The 21636-nt window shown below is 33.4% G+C and overlaps 1 protein-coding gene across 7 annotated transcripts in view; it reads left to right on the top strand.

The window, feature by feature from the left end:
• The window catches only part of GABRA2 (gamma-aminobutyric acid type A receptor subunit alpha2), a 151253-nt gene that overhangs the window by 72749 nt on the left and 56868 nt on the right, over window positions 1-21636 (top strand). For all 7 annotated transcript variants that reach the window (XM_019026034.4, XM_055384189.2, XM_004038632.5 and 4 more), the window contains 4 exons: window positions 9173-9393; window positions 11637-11719; window positions 16234-16377; window positions 18342-18494. In XM_019026034.4, coding sequence (XP_018881579.1) covers window positions 9173-9393; window positions 11637-11719; window positions 16234-16377; window positions 18342-18494 — 601 coding nt within the window. The remainder of the gene's footprint in view (window positions 1-9172; window positions 9394-11636; window positions 11720-16233; window positions 16378-18341; window positions 18495-21636) is intronic.

Below are 21636 nucleotides of genomic sequence, written 5' to 3'. Positions count from 1 at the left end.
CCTGTGTGGCCTCTGCCTCTGGAACTTTATGACCTTTAATTGCTGGGTGTCTCTACCTTGTCTGGCCACCCTTTTGTTGAGTATGGGGACAGGGAGAAGGATCTTTTGAAGATGATTTATGCCAGACTGTCTTCCTTGGTGTCCAAACCATTTTCTGAGAACTTTGCAAATATTATCTCACTTCATCCTTACAAGAGTCCTAGGAAGTAAGTTCTATTTTTCTTACCATTTTACAGATAAGTCAACTGATATAAAGAAAGGTTAGCCAACCTGCTCAAAGCCAGGTACCCTGATCTACCCGACTTGAGAACTTGTGCTTTTAACATCTATTTCTTATTACTTAATATATATCATTATGATTATTTGATTTTGCATTTGAGTTAGTTTTAATTGTGAAAAGATTTTTTATTATGCACATTTAAGATGTACATTATATTTTAGTGCACTTATAATAGTAAGTGGCTACTACAGTCAAGTAAAATGAACATATCCATCATCTTGCATAGTTTACTTTTTTTTCCAGTAAGAGCACTTACATTTCCAGTATACAATAATTATAGTCGTTGTGTTTTACCTTAGATCTGTAGACATTCATCCTATGTATCTAAGCTTTATACCCTTTGATTGACACCTCCCCATTTTTTTCCCTCTTCACATCCCACCGCAGTAATTACCAAGATTTTATTCTATGTATTCAACCAACCAACGTACCTTTCTCTCTTCCTTTTTTCCACATGTAAGTGAGATCATGCAGTATTTTCCTTCTGCGTCTGACTTACCTTACTTAGTATAATGCCCTCCATGTTTATCTATATTGTTGCAAATGACGGGATCTCCTTTTCTAAGGCTGAATAGAATTTCATTGTACATATATATTATATTTAAATAATTTATTCATGCATTGGCGGACACTTAGATTGTTTTTGTATATTGGGTATTGTGAATAATGCTACAATGAGCATGTGAATGCCAATATCTTTAAAGGTCATGATTTCATTTATCTTGGGTATATACCTAACAGAAAGATTCCTGGGCCATATAGTAACTCTGCTTTTAACATTTTGAGGAATATAAATATTGTTTTCCCTAATAGATACACCAATTTACATCCCCACCAACAGTGTACATGGATTCCCTTTTATCCACACCCTGGCCAACACTCGTTGTCTCTTGTCTTTTTGATAATAACCATCCTAACAGGTGTGAGGTGATATTGATTTTAATTTGTAATTCTTTGATGATTAGTGATGTTGAGCACCTCTTTATATACTTATTGACCATTTTTGTGTTTTTATTGGAGAACTGTCGATTCAGATTCTTTACCTATTGAGTTGTGTGAATTCCTTATGTATTTTGGATATTAATCTCCTATCAAATATACAATCTGCAAGTATTTTCTCCCAATCCATAAGGCTACCTTTATATTTTGTTGATTGTTTCCTTTGCTGTACAGAAGCTTTCTAGTTTGATGTATGCCGACTTGTTTATTTTTACATTTGTTGCCTGAGCTTTTGGAGTGATGTTCAAAACACTCATTGCCAAGATCAATGTCAAAGAGCCTATCTTCTCTTCTAGGAGTTTTATAGTTTCAGGTCTTACCTTTAGGTCTTTAGTCTGCCTTGAGTTGATTTTTGTGTATGGGATAAGATAGATGTCCAATTTAATTCTAGTGCATATGGCTATTCAGTTTTTCCAACATCAGGTTTTGAAGAAAATACCCTTTTCAGAGATTCCAAAACTCCAGTCTCAGCCCTACAACTTAGTTCTTCCTGTAACTTCTCATAAGCCATGAGTAATGTCCATTTATTGATCTATGAAAGAAGGAAATTTTATTCTGATATTCTGCCTTCAAGGGTTGCTTTATGTATGGTATAATGAAAAGACCATGGTATTTAGAAACACACAATTTGAGACCAAATTTTGCCTCTCTGTCTTTTTTTAAGTAAATATTGCTTTTGAAGTATTTTCCACTTGTGAAATTGGTATAATTTTGCATATGCAATAAGGATGTTATGAATTTTAAATGACACATATTATGTCAAAGTAAATTGCTGTCTGCTATAACTATTAATCATATTGAATACTTCTATTATATATATTTTAATTATCTTCTGTTAAAATATGAATCTTTAGTAACATTTTCTAATTTGTTAGTGAAATTTGCCTGGCCCCTAGTTCCAAAAAGAATGCCCAAACATCTTACCTCCACTATGTTTTGAATGTGCAGTAGCTATGTTGTTCTGCAACTGTAGTTTGGTGAATTTCTTTGTATAATAAGGCTTGTACTAATTGGGTTTATTGGCCCTTTGCTGATCTGTTCTTAAGATTCTCATTGTTTTTGCAATTTTTGCAATGCAAATACTGTGCTAAATTTGTTATCTAGCCCCCTTTGAGTACCAACTGAAAGTATTCGAGCTTCATTATTCTTGTGTATTCCAAGGGTGATATTTTTTACATTGTTGCATACCTGCTTCATAGACTACATGTTCTTCATTATAGAAGAAACACACTGATTGGAATTTACTCAAGGGAGACTAGCCTTTATTAGCCACAAGAGTATAATGTAATAAGTAAATAAATGTAGAAAATCAAAGTAAATGAGAAATCACTCCAGGAACAGTCCTGCAATTTAGTTGTGTTTTAGTGAGTGGATAAGATTCTTCAGGAATTGGCTATAAGTACTGATTTATAATTAATGTAGTCAGGCAGTAAAGAATATGATGCCTTCATTAAGTTAATGTGTCCTTAAAATCAAGTTTATATGATAAACTGTGCAATAGTTTATAGAGAGTGATTTCCTTGTTTCCAGGACAAATTATGGATATAACACTTAAGGAGTTTGCTGTAAATGGAGATTTTTAGTAGTGGCAAAAACATTTGACTGGAAACTGCATCTTTGTCTGGGTTCTGTCACTAACAAACTTGAAAACAGGAAATTCATTGAATTTATCTATATTCCCATCTGTGAAAGGAGGAAATTGGGTTAAATTTCCTGTAAGGAATTTTTGAAATCTTGGAGTGTATGGATTTTTCAACTCTTCAGAGTAACCCAACAGTCAGTCTCACTTCTCCTGTGAATAAGCCATAGGATACATGCAAGCTGATATATCCTTGTTGTTTTTTGTTTGTTTCTTATTAAATTTGCACTTTAGTTGTATGTGTATTCTCCAATGCATTGTGTAATTCATCCTTTTATTATTGATTTCTTTTAGAGTCTCAGTTGATGGATCTAAGCCTTTAAGTTTGTATCAAGGAGTTAGACCATTTTTTATTTGTTTGGTAAATTTCTTATAAAACACAAATCAGGTAATAACTCTGTTAGTATATACTCATGAAAATCTGAAGTTAATTTTAAATGCACTTTTCAAGAATATTCTTTTCAAATACTTAGATTGTGCATTTTACAAGCATTTAAGGGAATCACATGAAAATAATTTATTTGGAAATCTTGTACTTAGTGGCTATGCAAAGAATATTATTTTATTGAAATGTCTTCTTTCCCTGTCTTTTCAGTCTAGAAAACAAAACATACAAAAACTGGTTAGTCAGCTATATTTGTTTATGTATCTATATATCTATACCTATATTTTACACTAATATATAAAAATATAAAATATGGACCAAAGTGAACATTTAAAAATAAATATTTATTTTAAGGACTAATTATTATATTTATCAAAGAAGTACATTTATTTTTGCTCCCACTTAAAATTTTTATGATATTTCTAGTAATTAATGTTTAAGTGCAGTTTATTATTTTTAATATTTTTTAATATTTTTCTTAAATAGATTATGTTGCAGCAATTAAAAGATTCTAAATTTATATCACATTAATACTTGCCTTTACAACTATTATAGATTCAAATTTAAGAAATGTGTCATTGGCTATTGGTTAGTGAATTATGATGTTCATATTTAAAAATCCATCCATCAACTTTTGGTATTTGTCTTTGTGTTCCAGATTTTTAGTTTTTAAAATGACTTGTTACTTGCAATGATCTGATACTATCATTGACCAGTATTTTAAATTAAAACATGTGCTTAAGATGAAACTTATTTTTATAAACAGTGGGCATAAACCCATATTTTAAATAGCCTCACTGATAATTATAAATTTTTTTTGGATTTTTTTTAGAGTTTATTTGTTTACCATTTTTTTTTTTTTTTTTTTACCTGGCTCATGTAGGGCTCATATTAGGCAGAGTGTGGTATTTCTTTTTCTTGTTTCCCACTTTCGTTTGTACAATTATTATTTTCTTCCATGGTGTTTTATCAGTAATCTTCTGAAGCCAATTGCCTATTTTCATTAGAGCTAGTTTAATCAAAAATAAGTATTGTAAATTCACCTAACTAGGCACAATCACGGTACACTGATAACAAATGCATTCACTACCCCATTTCCTGCTGTTGCCCCTTCTCTTCCCATAGAATGCCTTATAAACATGACCTTAATTTATTTATTTACGTTCTTACTCTTAATAATGTCTATATCGTTCCATATATAAAGCTTCATTTATTTTTATATTTAAAGTGATATATAAAAATCGAGATTCTAATATTTTCTTCCTACACCCAAATGGATATACACACTTTACTTTGTAAGCCGCTGTCCTAAGCTGATTACCCTGCTTCCACTTAAAGGCTCACCCTTCATTTAGGTATAATACAGTTGATAATAGTTACATTTACTAAGTTATAACCAACCTGCCTCCCTGAGATTAGACTCATGTGACTTTCATTGAAATTTCAGATGACCTCAAACTCTTTATTCATTCACTAACATCTTTTATGTTTCTCTCACAGAGGCCTAGTCTGTTCAGTTGCAATGATGAAATACTGGCTTAAGTTCTTTACCGCTTCCTATAGCCACATTTTCCCATCTCATTTTGTAGTGCCCTCTCACTGAGAGTTGGGGTTACCTACTACACCAATTATCCATCAATTTAACTATGTAAATTGCTTTAGCCAATGGGCTGTTAAAACATATTACACAAGCACTAGCTTGAAATGGGCTTGTGCACTGGAGTTTGTTCTTTTGTACTTCTGCCATTGTCAAGAGAAAGAAAAGCCAGTGGAGCCCAGTGGTCTGTGAGAAAATGACAGACAACCCAAAAGGAAACTGAGTAGATGAAGTGAACAGACAATTTATGGAGGAGAAAACTAGAATTTTTAATAAACATGAACATATATTATTTGTTACTAATTAACAGAGAAATCCTCGTGGTTGCACCATGACCCGTTTCACACTAATCATGTCTAAAATGAAATATTCTGTCTCTGCCAAGTTGTACATAAACAAGAACATTTATACACTTCTAGTGAGAATATAAATTTACACACCACTTAGGATTTCAATTTAAAAATATCTTGTTATTTTGAAGATGCACATACACGAAATTCCAGTAATCTTACTTACAGATTTAGTCTAGGGCAGTGTCAGCATACTACAGCCCATGGGAAAGAAGCTGTCAGCTGCCTATATTTGTAAACAGAGTTTTATTGGAACATAGCCATGATCATTCATTTATGCAATCTATGGTTGCTTTCACATTGCAGTGGCAGAGTTGGAAAGTTGTGATGCTAACCATATGGCCCACAAATTCTAAAATGTTTATTGACTAACACTTAATGGAAAAAATTTGCTGACCTCTGTTCTAGAGTAACTCTTCTTATACCTTTGTATTACAAGTGTGGAACAAGAATATTTGTAGCAATATTGCTTGTGATGGTGACAAATTATAAATAAGAAAAATAAGGATGAGGAAAAACGATGATGATATTGTGAAGTTTGTCTTCCAATATAATACTATAAAGCAGTGAAAATGAATCAAAGGGCTAGATATATTGCCATGAGTAAACCTCAGCAAAGTAGCTAAAAGATGCAAGTGTCAGAAAAATATACAAGGTATGATACTGTGTATATGAATGTTTAAAATGTGACACACTATATATATATATGTGTGTGTGTGTGTGTGTGTATATATGTACTAAATGTGAAAGTACATGTACGGGAATGGTGTACACTAAACTCAAGATACTTATTTCCTCAGGGACTAGGGGGCTGTGATTGAGAAGGGATTAACAGAAGAGGAAGGGCTTCAATAAGATTTGTGATGACATTTCTGCTAGGTGATGGTTACAAGGTGTTTGTAATATTCTTTATACTCTTGTGTATGTCTGAAAAACAAAAAGAAAATAGAACACAAATGAAAGACATGGTCCCTTTCTTGAAGATTTATAAGCTATTTGGGAGGCAAAGAAGCAAATATATAATTGCAATAGATGATCTTGAAAGAATGAAGGGCTCTACAGAAATACAAAGAGAGCTGGCTATGTTTTTTTGCAGGTGTTCAAGGGACTGAGGCAGGTGGAGAACTTGCTCTATTTGAGGAATGTCAAGGAGTGGGGATTGTTACAATTGCCTAGAGCATAACATAGTTTGCATGGTGAGGGTGGGAGAAAAAAGACTCAAACTATGTTAGATAGATTGGCAGGGCACACCTAGGACACTGTGAGCCCTCAAAGATAAATAATAATTCTGGAAACAATTTTTAAGAAACTTAAATAATTCAACAAGTGAAACCAAACAACCTCGTTAAAAAGTGGACAAAAGACATGAACAGACACTGCATAAAAGAAGACATACAAGCAGCCAACAAACAGATGAAAAAATGCTTCACATCACCAGTCATCAGAGAAATGGAAATCAAAACCACAATGAGATACTATCTTATATCAGTCAGAATGGCCATTATTAAAAAGTTAGAAAAAAAAAAAAACAGATGCAGACTAAAGTGAATACTTACACACTGTTGCTGGGAATGTAAGTTAGTTCAGCCACTGTGGAAAGCAGTCTGGAGATTTCTCAAAGGACTTAAAACAGACCTACCATGCAACCCAGCAATCGCATTACTGGTTATATATCTCAAAAGAAAATGAATCGTTTTACCAAAAAGACACATGCATGCATATGTTCATTGCAGCACTATTCACGATAGCAAAGACATGGAATTAATTTAGATGCCCATCAATGACAGATTGGATAAAGAAAATTCGATTCATGTACTCTATGGGATGTTAGGAAGCCTTAAAAGAGAACAAAATCTTGCGCTCTGCAGCAACATGGATGCAGCTGGAAGCCATTATCCTAAGCAAATCAACGCAGTAACAGAAAATCAAATAATGCATGTTCTCATTTATAAGTGGGAGCTAAACATTGGATACTCATGGACATAAAGATGACAGCAATAGACACTGGGGATTGCTAGAGCGGGGAGGGAGGAGGACAAGGGTTGGAAAACTAACTATTGGGTAATATGCTAACTCTCTGGATGATAGTATCCCAAACTTCAGCATCACACAATATGCTCATGTAACAAACCTGCACATATGCCCCCATATCTAAAATAAAAGTTGAAGTTATTAAAAAATAAAATAAATAAGTAAAATACATCATTAAAATGTAAAAAAAAATCACTTGCAACTTCCTGTTTGTAAATTTTAAGTATCTCCTATGTGATTGAGCTCCAGAAAATGACTGTCATATCAATAGCTTCTGAAACAGATAAAACATACCCTCATCTTACAGAAGTGAAATATAGAATTCGAAGTTTTATAAAAAGTTTTAAAATTCATTAATTTTGCCTGGAAAAGTAACCAAGAATCATATGCAGTCACATTAGGCTAGTATTTGAGGAATCCCAGTTAAAAAAGAAATACTTACATGAAACTTGCAGTGCAAAGACTCATCCCTTTGTTCATTATTTTTTTAATTTTAGAGTTCCATTTAATGTTTAGAGTTAAGCATTAAAAAAGATAACTAGATGATAGTGCGCCCACGCTCACTAGGTTATAGAATATTCCCTTAAGGATTAACAGCCCAGAGCCTCTGTTCATTTGCTACTCACATGCCATTACCTAGGATTTTCACTTGTTAGTATCATCACAGTTTCAAGTTTTGAGGGATCACTGGGATTCATGTATTTCATTCAGATTTGTACAAATGATTTTCTATTTTATAATATATGACCTTTTTATCTGTTCTTTTTTGCAAACATTAATTTAGTAAAATTGCTATCGCTGCATTGTTTATTTTCTAACATGTAATGACTGGTTTTGTGCTCAAAGGACAGTTTCTGAATTTCAAATCTCAGGTGTGTAATTGAGCATTTCAATTATTTATAGTATGTTTATACAAATATACACTGACAAAAATTAATATCCAATGGATTATAAATAGTATTCACAATTGTGCATTGTATATCTCATTTAAAATGTGTACGTTACCTTAAGAATGATAGGGTAAAGATAGAGAGAGAGGTAAAGAGAGAGAGAGAGAGAAAGAGAGTTTCACCTAAGTTAAAATTTGGAGAAAAATAATAGAGGACATGATCACTAGCGGGTCTGTAACAATATTTTAAAGTACATTTTAACATGAGGGAGTTTATCTGCAAGATAGGCATAATTTAAGTATTCTAAAAATTTGTAAGGTGCTTGTATTACAACTAATGTCATAAATAAACTTTATTGAAATTATCTCCTAAGACAGTCTTGCTAACAATATCATGTTCTCACCATTTTTTAGGATTAAAAAATAAATATGATAATTTACAGTTTCTTTGGCAACAGGAGATGATGATTCATACAGATCTGACAGTGTGCTTAAGTGTTGTGTTTTTTTTAATTTTTTAATTTTTCTTTTTAATTTTTTCTGTTATGTTTTTTCTTTTTAATTTTTAAAAATTATTTATTTATTTATTTATTTATTTGTTTGCTACTGGGAAAGCTGCCTACTCATTTTTTCTTGAAATAGGCTACTTAAAATAATTCAACCAGACCCTGCTCAAGCTTATCCCCTCTCCAAGCAGCTCTAAACTACAGGATGCAGTGGAGCAGTTTGACTGAGACCTTGTTCAACTAAAAGAGGCCAAAGTGAATTTACTTCTTCTTTTCAGAAGAATATATAGCTAATAGTATACACAGACGTACTTGATCCCATTGTATGTGGCAACATGTATTGATAAGCCAAAGGAGTAATCTTTCTGATTAAAAATGTTTTCCTTTCAATATAGCTCTCTCTGTTTAAATTAGTTAGAATATTATTTTGGAATTTTATCGTGTCTTGTGTCTACAACATTTACTATTTTCAAAACAATTCTATTTTTTATTTCAGGAATATACAATTGATGTTTTCTTTCGACAAAAATGGAAAGATGAGCGTTTAAAATTTAAAGGTCCTATGAATATCCTTCGACTAAACAATTTAATGGCTAGCAAAATCTGGACTCCAGATACCTTTTTTCACAATGGGAAAAAATCAGTAGCTCATAATATGACAATGCCAAATAAGTTGCTTCGAATTCAGGATGATGGGACTCTGCTGTATACCATGAGGTATGTTTTTAGGTTTGATGTGATGTATTTATATACTGAGAAATTTTCATGTATTAAACAACCAGCCAATCTAGCTGTCAAGTATTAACAAAAGTTGAGTGCTTTCTAACAGATTGTTGAAGTACCCATAATATGCTTTGCAAATGGTTTGATTTAAAAAACTATATAAAATAGTCTTTATGAGTTTGAGTCTCATCTTAGTTCTTTAAATGTTAAGAATTGCTTTTATTATTATGAATTGATGTTTTTCGTTATTCTTCACATGACATTTTTATTAAGTACATTTTAAATAATGATTTGAATTTTATTTGTATCAACATACAATTTTAATATCTTATCAGATGTCCCATCACAATTTTTGTTATTTCAAAGTAAGTCTTTATTTATTTATTCGTTTATTGAGATGGAGACTTGCTCTATCACCCAGGCTGGAGTGCAGTGGTGCAATCTCGACTCACTTCAACCTCTGCTTCCTGGGTTGTAGAGATTCTCCTGTCTCAGCCTCCCAAGTAGCTGATACTACAGGCACGTGCCACCATGCCAGGCTAGTTTTTGTATTTTTAGTAGATACAGTGTTTCGCCGTGTTGGCCAGGCTGGCCCCGAACTCCTGGCCTCAAGTGATCCACCCACCTCGGCATCCCAAAGTGCTGGGATTACAGGCGTGAGCCTCCACGCTCAGCCTAATTTAATATTTTAATTTTCCCTATGAAGTTACTCCAAAGAAAAAATAACTTTAATTTAAATTCAGAGAGAAAGCTTTATTTAATAAGGCTTACAAGTATATTAGATACCATAAACATGTACTAGATTGAACCATATGAAATTGCCATTTTGTAACTCAAAAAGTATCCTATAGCATTGTTTATATGATTTAAACTGTAATAAAATTTTCTTGCAGAATAAATAGTTGTTGATCCTAAAACCTATTACATCTTAAGCATATTCATGAATTAATTTTGTAAAATAAGTTACTTGTATTATGTAGGAAAAAAATCACAAATCTAGTAAGATTATGTGGAATCTAAAGTTAAAATGTTTCATAAAAGATTTAAAACAGACATCTGACATCAGCATTATATATAGACAGAAACACGTATTCCAGTTATTTGATGTGTTGTCATTTCATAAGATAAGTGTTAGATTTCGGTTATGAAAGTTATTTAAGAAGGGACAACAATACAGTCCTATGCTATTTCTGATCTTTAAAGAAAAAATTTCTTGAGGACTCATTACTAAATGTTCATTGCCTAAATGGAAGTGCTAGCTAGTCTTTCTGCCTCTGTCTCTCCCTTTGAATATTGCAATATATTCAGATGCAATGCCCCTGTTGACTTTGTACATTGATCATTTCTATTAATTAAGGCAATGAGTAAAACTTTAGGGTTTAAATAAAATGCAGTCACAGGACATATATAATTTTGGAATATATTGTCTAAGGTTCTATTTAAACATTTTCTTAGAATTTAAGCCATAACAAATTGTGGTCACATTTGCTTTGCTCATTATAACAGATTTCTCTATAAATTTTATTTAGTACCTGCTATATCCACTTTGTCTTTATATGAAATGGAATAATTGGAAGTTTGCATTATATCAAATTTTCTATGACTACTCTTTGTTGTAATCATGTAGATACAGAAAAATATATATTTAGCATTCGTAATTTGTGTTTATAATTTAGCCAACAATCTAAACTTGATAAAGCTATTTCTAGGAAATACATCTGTGTATGTATTTATATCTAGCACTATATGTATAGCTGTGAATATATATGCAGTATACAGTATCAATTCACAATTCACATATGTTGAAGGGAGCTCCTCTGAACTAATATTAAATCCTTTGATCAATTTTGCTCTGTGTTTGTTGATGAGATAACGGAGACAATAGCATTCTTTTAATGATAGAGATTTTTTTTGGTCCTTAAGATTTCAAGTGTTAATAGTGAGCTTAATGAGAAAAGAGCCCTTTAAAATGCATATGTAATTTCTTCACTTCTTAAGAAACTAAAATGGCTAAAGTATATTTTTAATTATTATTTTCAGTTATACTGAGAATTCGTATACGCCAATATCTTCTGAGGGATCACCTAAACATGAATGAACAAAAGATTATTTAAATATGAATGAGCCTAATGCTGTGATTAAAGCTCTACCTCTATCGAGTCTGTTGACAGTAATGACGAGTGATTTTTCTTGACTTACCAATATACTTAAACAAATAGTGAAATTTTGACTTTTAGGCTTACAGTTCAAGCTGAATGCCCAATGCACTTGGAGGATTTCCCAATGGATGCTCATTCATGTCCTCTGAAATTTGGCAGCTGTAAGTACAGGGATGAAGTTACATGTTTTGGGTCAATAATATCAGGGAAAGTCAGCAGCACTGCTCAATTGTCTAGTTTTTTTCTCAAATTATGAGATGATTGACAATTGTCAATAAGATATGTATGTAAAAGCCATGCTAATTGTCCTTAAGGAACATCTCTCAAATATTATTATAATTTAATCATGGTGGTAAACAATTATTACTTATTTTTACTAGTATGTGTTTTAGTACATGTGTAAAATTAGACCAGGAGTTTCTTGAAGGTTAGGACTGTAATTTACCTTCTTTTTCAAGTGCTAGAATATTAAAAACTCAAATGTTTCTTTTTCATCAACTAAGAATTAATTGGAAAGGATAGATCCTATAAAGTGGCAATCAGCCTGTTGCAAATGACATGCACAGAAGCTTAGTCTGTGTCATTGTCTTCTACTGTAACTAATGGAAGGATTTCTTTTTTATTTCTTAAATTAAAGGAGATAATGTAGCTGCATTGCTACATTCTGGTACCTTCTATGTACATAGGACATTTCAGAAAAGGGTCTGTGCAGTTGGCTCTTCTTTAGGTCAGAGGGGTTATATCTTGTATGTCAAGCAGAAGCATTCATACTTCCAGAATAATTGAAAAGGAGGAAGGTCAAATCATCTCCCTAGGCCCACATGACATTCTGGGTAGGTTCAGCATAAATCCATGAACACAGCTGAGCAGCCTCCCTCTTGTGTGAGGGTGTCCTATTGCCTGACCTTTTTAGAGACTGTGCTCTTTTTGGCACCCTCATCTTTGTCCCTTCTGAATAGCTTTTGACTTTTTCTTCTCTGTTGAATAGAAATACAGTACTCTCACCTGATTAAAACTATGTATTGCTGAATCGTATGCCTTCTCCTCACAAACTGTATCAAGCAAAAGAAAACGGAAGAATGGTGGCTCATATGAATGCAAAACCCTCTAATTATTTTGATGATCATACTTTTGTGGTACAAGAACTGCAATCTTGTGTGTTCTTGCAAAAGGTGTCAGGTCTCAATTTTCTTTGAGAATCTCCTCTTTAACTACAAAGCCTTCTTTTATTGTCATGGAAACCATAACTTCAGTATTGGCATTTCTTCCAACATTAGTTAAGATAGTCAATCATGTTATACAATGTAAACATGATGCTGAGAAAACCACAGCAGATGCAGCAGAGAAGGACTTATTTCCATTACATAAGAGGCATTATAGAAAAAATTGAAAAGCCTTGATACCAAAGAAAAGATTAATTCAAGATGTAATCATGTTGTAAAAAGGACTTTTTTTTTCAGTTGACAAGGTATTGTCATTAAGGCATCAAATATAAATGATGTGATGGATGTCTCGATTCTGAAAATGAAATAAGCACACTTGAAAATATTTAAATGAAATTTAAAAATCTCTTATACTGCATCTACAGAGTGCAGAAATATCACATGCTTGAGCATATAGTTTTCTGTACCCAGAAGGAGCAGCTATGAGCAACAAATAAAGTTTGCTGCTAGGCATTTTTTGTTTAAATAATTAGCACTAATTTTGTTTTCTTCACATTTATTTTCTGACACTCTGAATAAACAATTTTTATGTTATTTTATTGTCTTTGCCTGTAGTAGGTGCTTGATGCATAAGTATTAAAAGTATGGACACCAGTGTGGAGTAATATACAAGCCAAGCCATAGCTGACAATGTTGGCATACAAAGTTTGGCAGAAGCAGCTGTGACTTTTTCTTCTACTCATTTATTCCTTCCTTACTTGAAAGCCCTCTTCTTCCCTACCCCCACTCCACAAAAGGATTGTATTTCAGGAACTTCGTCAGTGTCCTCAATCAAAAGAAGCATTTTTTTTTCTGTGTGCTTACAATTTTAAATTCAGTCTTGTTTTGTTTTATTCCTATTGCCGCATACCTTTAAATTTTTCCTTGTTGTTTAACTTGATTTTAGAATTTCTTTTTTTTTATTATACTTTAAGTTTTAGGGTACATGTGCACATTGTGCAGGATAGTTTCTGAATGAAAGTCTAGGGATATTCTATTCATTAATCCAAAAGAAGCTGTAAATTGACTTTCAGATTAAAAATTGACAGCTAAAAATAATTTTGAAGTGTTTTTCCTGGTAACCAAATATTAAGAATCAGTTGGTATACATCTGCTTAATGCAACATAGGACTCAAAAATGGGTTAATTAACACAAACAAGATTATTTAATGGCAGCTTAATTTACAAGTGGAATTTATAATGAATTTTGTAAAACTTTCTCTCCTTTGATACTTTATTGAGAAACATTATTATGACCTCTCGGTTTATATGTGTGTTAATGTATATAACTCCCTCTCTTCGGGAGAGGCTTTAATCTGCTTTGCATAAATTTCTGCTGCATTATTTTCACCAGACACAAAATCTCAAAACTATATTCTTATCTAAATAATGAAGTGCAGTAACTGCTTTTTCAAAAGACATGTGAAGAATCAGTCACTTTCTTTAATAAACTCTTGAGCTTTTCTCTAGATTTCCATCTTCCATAGCAGTAAAGAACATAGTTAAAATATTATGACTTAATTTATTAATCTAGTAAGAGTGAATTGAGACTTTTTCTTCTGTGTATCAGGCACTGTAGCAGGTCCTGGAAGTACAGGCATGAATCAGACAGAGTCACTGCCTATCAGTATCTCATTAGTGCCTTAAAAATGTCATGTCTTTTATAGGGTTTCATTTTTTCTTATTTATGTTTAAAAGAAACATTATAATTCAAAAGTGATGTCGTTCCGCTAAAAAAAAAAAACTTCATAATTTATTGACGACTACAGAGTATTGTGAGCCCCTTCCAACGTAAAGTAGATCATTTTGATGTATCTTTTTGTTAAATTCTGTGCCATTCGAAATTTTATTGAAGAGAGCACCAGAATATGTATTCATGGGGGAAACAAAACAAGCCACTTGATCTACAAATGAGTTGCTAGTTATTCACATTAGTTTTGTTGTTGTTTAATGTTCTCGGTGTAATCAATCATTAATGGTTAATGAATTGAAATTACTTAATTAGAAAACTAAACCTTAGAATAATTAAAATTCATTCATATCAAATCATATGAACATTTCTCTATTAAAAGTATATACATATATATAAATATACATATACATTTTTAGAATCCTATTTCAAAAATTGCTTCACATAATGTAATTTAATTGTGAATGTAGGTGACTATATATGTAGTGATAATGGTGTTTCACTGATACTAACATTTAGTAGCAACATTCAGAAAACCAGACAACATTGCCGTTAGACAATGCCAGGTATGTCATTAGAAAACACAAACTCATAATCATTTACTCTATTGTTACTGATGGTTGAGTGGAAATTGATTTGCGATCACAGACTTTAGATCAATTTCAGAACCAGAGTCACCACAGTATGGTGCTATTAAAGCTAGGAAAGTTATAGATTGCAGAGAATGAGATTTCCAGTGTCTAGAGAGCTGGAGGTAGAACTGTTGCCAGAGACAACTGGCCCTTTCTCTCCCTTAATTGGTAACGTGACTGTGATGCTGAGTTTTGCTCAAGAACTAGGGGTAACTACATCTCTAAACATTCTCATGAGTAAAAGTGCATAGAAGTTCTTCAGAAGGTCAGTAGTATAGAAAGAATTACCTGTTACTCAACTGTGGAGGGACTCTGCCTACATGGAGAGGCTATCTGTTCCCCAGTAGGGCATAGAGGTGTAAGAAAATACCACTGCCAGAGAAAGGCTAAGACCAGATATGTTGCCTGCATGCCATCTCTGAAGTCATCTTACTTCTGCTAATTTCTGCATCCTTGGCCAATAAATCAGGAAGTTATGTCTGATCTGTTTGCAGTTTTTCCTCTTCCTGCCAATCAATAGTTTAACTGGGATGCTATGAATGTGTAGGTTAGTGATATCTGTGTGCATTGATTCATTTAAAAACGAGTATGATTTTAAAAGGATTTGCAACTTGATGCAAGTATAGCATTATTATTTATCTTATATGTTCTATAATAATTACTTTTTATTCTAATGAAATGCGTTGTATTACGATAGCTAACTCATTTAACTCTTAACTAGGCTACATTTATGTCCAAAAATTAATATAATTTTGAATTTTGATTTTTATCTTATGAGTGATTGCTATTTATAAATAAGCTAAACAGCTTATTTTACCACAGTGTCTTCATATGCTACCTTTGGCCTAAAGGAGATGTTATAATCATCTAAGGGCCCAGTGATTATAAGAGACTCTAACAAGAAATTTGCTCTTCACCTTTCAAGGTGGTTGCAATGAATATACTGTCATGGTCATGATCATCTCTTTTGGTCTACTTCATAACTCTCATATTGAAGTAAATTCAAATGAGACATTTTTGCCCTAAATGTGATGTTTAACTATTAATATTGAAAGTATATAGTGATTGTATGAAATACACAACTGTTCGTGTAGCACTAGATTGATGGTTCTTATTAAAATGCTTAGAATATTTTTTCTGATTTCCTATAGATGCATATACAACTTCAGAGGTCACTTATATTTGGACTTACAATGCATCTGATTCAGTACAGGTTGCTCCTGATGGCTCTAGGTTAAATCAATACGACCTGCTGGGCCAATCAATTGGAAAGGAGACAATTAAATCCAGTACAGGTTAGTAAAATTAGTCTTTAAAAAAGCTGGTGCCTAAGAATATTAATAGGTTAAAGGACTTGGAAGTGTGTCAGATTGCTTAAAATCTTTTGCTCTTGAGGTCCAAGAACTAGCAGCATAGGCTGTGCTTGGGAGCTTGTTTTTTTTTTTTTTTTTTTTTTATTATACTTTAAGTTTTAGGGTACATGTGCACAACGTGCCGGTTAGTTACATATGTATACATGTGCCATGCTGGTGTGCTGCACCCATCAACTCGTCATTTAACATTAGGTATATCTCCTAATGCTATCCCTCTCCCTCCCCCCACTACACAACAGGCCCCAGTGTGTGATGTTCTCCTTCCTGTGTCCATGTGTTCTCATTGTTCAATTCCCACCTATGAGTGAGAACATGTGGTGTTTGGTTTTTTGTCCTTGGCGATAGTTTGCTGAGAATGATGGTTTCCAGCTTTTTAGACATTTGGAATCTTAGGCCCCACTCCTTATTAAATCAGAATCTACGTTTTAACAAGATTCAAAGATTAATAGTTGCATTGAAGTTTGAGAAACACTGGCCTAAAATGCACTATGTATTTGCAACATATGTGTCTTCTCAGAGTAGTAAATTTTAATTTTTACCTTCTGACAAATGATTTTTTTTTATTTGAGACAGAGTCTTGCTCTGTCACCAGGCTGGAGTGCAGTGGCACGATCTGGGCTCACTGCAACCTCCACTTCCTGGGTTCAAGTGGTCTCCTGCCTCAGCCTCCCGAGTAGCTGGGACTATAGGCGCACCAACACGCTGAGCTAATTTTCGTATTTTTAGTAAAGGCGGGATTTCACTTTGTTGGCCAGGATGGTCTCGATCTCCTGACCTCGTGATCAGCCTGCCTCGGCCTCCCAAAGTGCTGGGATTACAGACGTGAGCCAGCGCGCCTGGCCAACAAGTGATAATTTCTTTAGTTTTCTATTTTTTCACCCCTATTCTAGATAATTTATGACTATTCAACTTTTGATGTTGATAATTACTACAGGCCTGTGTGGAAAGCTGATTCCCTCTCTGAGGGCCGCCTTCATTTAAAAAAAATAATAAATAAATAAAACTTAAAAGACAAAAAAAAAAAACCCAAAAAAACCCCAGCTGTGTGGACTAATTATCTCACATTTTGGCAATAATTAAAACCCAGGGAGCAGAAAGGAAGGTAGATATGAGGATTAGATAGAAGTGACTGAAGCAAATTAGCACAGACATATAACAGTGAGAAATTCAGAATTGGCAACAGGGTTAAAAGTGGGAAAATGTGGGCCAGAAGATCAGTCTTGTAGATGTGGCCAGACATCAATACTTTTGGAGCCAGAGAGCACTGAGTTAGAACAATCAAAAACAGAGACGAGGTTTATACCAGTGGGAATGAAGGGCCTAACCAAGTAAAATAAACTGTTGGCAGAGAGCATTTATGAATTCTGAATTCCTTTGGTCAATAAGCATGACTTAGAGAGGAAAACAAATACAAATTGAACATCTCTAATTTGAAAGTCTAAAATCCAAAATGCTCCAAATTAAAAAAAAAAAAAAAAAAAAAAACTTTTTGAGTGCTGACATGATGCTCAAAGGAAATGCTCATTAGAGCATGTTAGATTTTATATATTTTGATTAGGGATGCTCAATTTGTAATAATGTAAATTTTCCAAAATCTGAAAAATCCAAACCCTGAAACACTTCTAGTTCCACGTATTTTACATAAGAGGTACTTAATCTGTACCATATCATGGGACGTGAGCTTCAAGTTTCTTGATACTAAAATTTTCTTCTAAACACTCATGCTATGCTAAGGAGGCTTTTAAAAGTGATATAAATTTCCTGACATGTATGTGATATATTATTTTTTAAAAAATAAGTTTTTGTTCTACCTCTGATCCCTTCTATTTCCTAAATGTTCAAACTATTGACTATTACTCCTTGAGCTTCTTAAATTTTTCTTCCAGGTGAATATACTGTAATGACAGCTCATTTCCACTTGAAAAGAAAAATTGGGTATTTTGTGATTCAAACCTATCTGCCTTGCATCATGACTGTCATTCTCTCCCAAGTTTCATTCTGGCTTAACAGAGAATCTGTGCCTGCAAGAACTGTGTTTGGTGAGTGAATACACACTTTGCAGTACAGCACATTATGTTTCATAGCATACTTTCAAAAACGTTATCTCTCTTCATCCTCAAACTAATTATTTGTAGTAGGTGGGACGGGGAGTATTGTTTTTGTCTTATAGGTGAGGAAGTAGGCTCAGAGTGGTAACATAGTGCTACACTGTTAATAAGGGATATAAGGAAACAAAAGTACTCAAATATTCTTAAAACACACTTAGTCTTCTTTCTGTTAAATCATACTGCTGTTCAACATTTGTCTGTACTATGTTTACATAAGGTGAATTTTTTTTTTTTTTTTGCTGAAAAAATGATAGCTCTTTATTGTTGCTATGATCAAACACCTACTATGTATTTTCGATAAGCACTAAGGATACAGAAATAAATAAGGCATGGGGCCTGCCTTAAAGAGGCATTTAGACAGATTTATAGGCCAAGAAATACAATGATGTGTTCTAGTCACCATTACAAAAGTCAGCACAAGGTAAAATAGGGGCTGAAGGAAGAAAGTTGGGGGAAAGTTTATAAAAGTCTTTAGGAGGAGATGGCTGTGAACCAAATGCTAGTGAATAGGTACCTCCCAAGAAGAACAAGAAAGAGGGTTCTCTAGGCAGAGAGAGCAGTTTGAGCAAAGCAGGAGAAGTGCAGTAGCCCATCATATTTACATATGAGCAGCTTGGCACATATAAGCCAGAAGAATAGGTGGAAAAAGGTATGGTAAGAAAGACGGGAGGGGATTATTCAAAATTTATTTTCCCTAGAATAGCATTTTGGAGCCCCCTATAAGGAGAATTTTCTTAGAAGTTTTAATTTACAGTCTCACTACCATATTTCTAGGCTTTCTATATTTTTCTGTTGTTTTTAGATGAAGAGTGATGATCTTAAAACTTTAAGATAGAAACAGAGGTAGAAAGGGAGGGAGGAAGGGAGACCTCATTCACTTTTACTAGAGTGTTTGATTTTCTTGAATAAAACTAGGGAAGGGAATTTTTAAATTTAGAGTAATGGAATTCCATATAGCTAGACTTTATATGTTTATTTTGGTTTTGTTTTGAGATTACTAAAGATATTAGTACTTTAAATGAGAGAGAGAGAGGTTGGTGCAATGCCTCATGCCTGTAGTCCTAGCACGTTGGAGGCCAAGAAGGGAGGATCTCTTGAGACCAGGAGTTGGAGACCAGTCTGGGTAATATAGCAAGACCCTGTCTCTCTAAAAATAATTAGCCAAGCTTGGTGGCACACCTATAGTTGCCACTACTTGGGAGGCTGAGGCAGGAGGATCGCTTGAACGTGGGAGATTGAGGCTATCGTGAGCTATGATCATGCCGTTGCACTCCAGCCTGAGTGACAGAGAAAGACTATGTCTCAAAAAAAAAAAAAAAGGATGAAATGAAAAGGAGTGGTATATTATTCATTCCATGAGTTTATTTAATAACAAACTTCATTTTCTCGATTGAAACTATGCAGAGGAATTTGGTTACTGCTTTTTGGATATATAGATATATGAATTGGGCCAAGCACATTTTGTAACAAAGTAGATTACCTTTTTGTGTTTGGTCCACTCATTCATTTAGGAAAGTTTTATTGAGAACTTATTTTTTTAGATACTGTACCAGGCCCTAGAGATGCAAATATGGTAAAATATAGTCAGTGAATTCAATTACTTGGTATAGTGGATGGCACCATATAACCAGGAAGGGTAATAAGATAAAGGTCTTGTAAAAGAGGCATAGACAAGTTATCATAGAAAACAGCAGCATGGATCCTTCCTAGAGCTGAGTAAGTGGCTGAGTTACCATTTGAGCTGAGACTTGGAAGATGAGTAGGAGTTTCCCAGGCAGATGAGATGGGGCAAGAATCCTAGCTCAAAAGAATAGATTGTGCAGTGACATTAAGGGATGAAAGACAATGGCATGTTCATTGAAAGGGAGCTGTTTCAGTGGCAGTGGAGATATAGATAGAAAATAGTTTGAGGCCTAGATGAGAAGGGCCTTATAGGTCATCGTAATAAAATGTACTTTTATCTTAACGGGTTATAGCAAGTCACTATGGTGTTTTGGACCATAACATGTCTAAAGCTGTCAGAACAATGCCTGGCATTTAATACATGGTATATAATCGTTAGCTGTTCTTTTTCAAAACCATTTTGTTGAGGTTGATTGACATGTAAAAATCTGTACATATTTAATGTATACAACTCTTTGAATTTGGGGAATAGAATACATCTGTGAAACTATCACCACCATCAAAGGTATAGATGTATTCACTACCTCCCCAAATTTTTTCCCACCTTCTTTATTATTATTGAGTTGAGTGGAGGGAGGGAGGGTAAGGATACTTAACATAAGATCTACCCTCACTGCAAATTTTAAGAAGACAATACATTGTTGTTAGCTATAGGCACATGCTATATAGTAGATTTCCAGATGTAATTTATCTTGTGTAACTAAAGCTATTATTCTTATTATTAATCTGATCCTACTTGTATTTTAGAAAGATATGACATATTTGCAGAGGATGAATTGAAAAATATAAATTACAAGAGGTAGGGGAAAAGTTAAGAGGCTACTAAAATAGTTCACATGAGAAATTATTAGGCTATTTTAAAAGAAGACAGTATAAAAAGGAAGAAAGAAAAGGATCAAAAGATGTCTGAGGGAGAGTATCAATGGATTTGGTGAACATATATAACAATTATAGAAAAAAGAATAATTTAGGCTAACATGTAGAATTTTTCTTGGATAATTTAAGTGGATAGTTTTGCTATTAATAAAATAAAAAATGAAGACAGAGGGCAAATAGGAAAACTGATTGTAGTTTGAGTTATGTGTATTTTGATGTTCCTTATACTATCAATTTGATGTTCAGTAGACAATAGAAATAAGTATCTGGAACACAGATGAATAGAAGAAACTATTGATAAATATGACAATCGTTAGTGACAAGATGATAGAACTTATAAGTCTAGAACTTCTCTCCAAGAAAAATTAGGCGGGTGAATATGAGATTAGAGGACAGAATCTTTAAAAATCCTAAAATTGCAGAATAAAAAGGAACTAATTGGAATGACCAGAAAATAAGGAAGGAAACCAGGGGATGACAATTTTCTAAAAGGAAAAGATGTTAATTTCAACAT

The sequence above is a fragment of the Gorilla gorilla genome, chromosome 3 (assembly GCF_029281585.2).
Source record: "Gorilla gorilla gorilla isolate KB3781 chromosome 3, NHGRI_mGorGor1-v2.1_pri, whole genome shotgun sequence".
Lineage (NCBI taxonomy): Eukaryota > Metazoa > Chordata > Mammalia > Primates > Hominidae > Gorilla > Gorilla gorilla.
The sequence above is the reverse complement of the archived record's forward strand: the minus strand, read 5'-3'. Positions and strand labels throughout refer to the sequence as shown.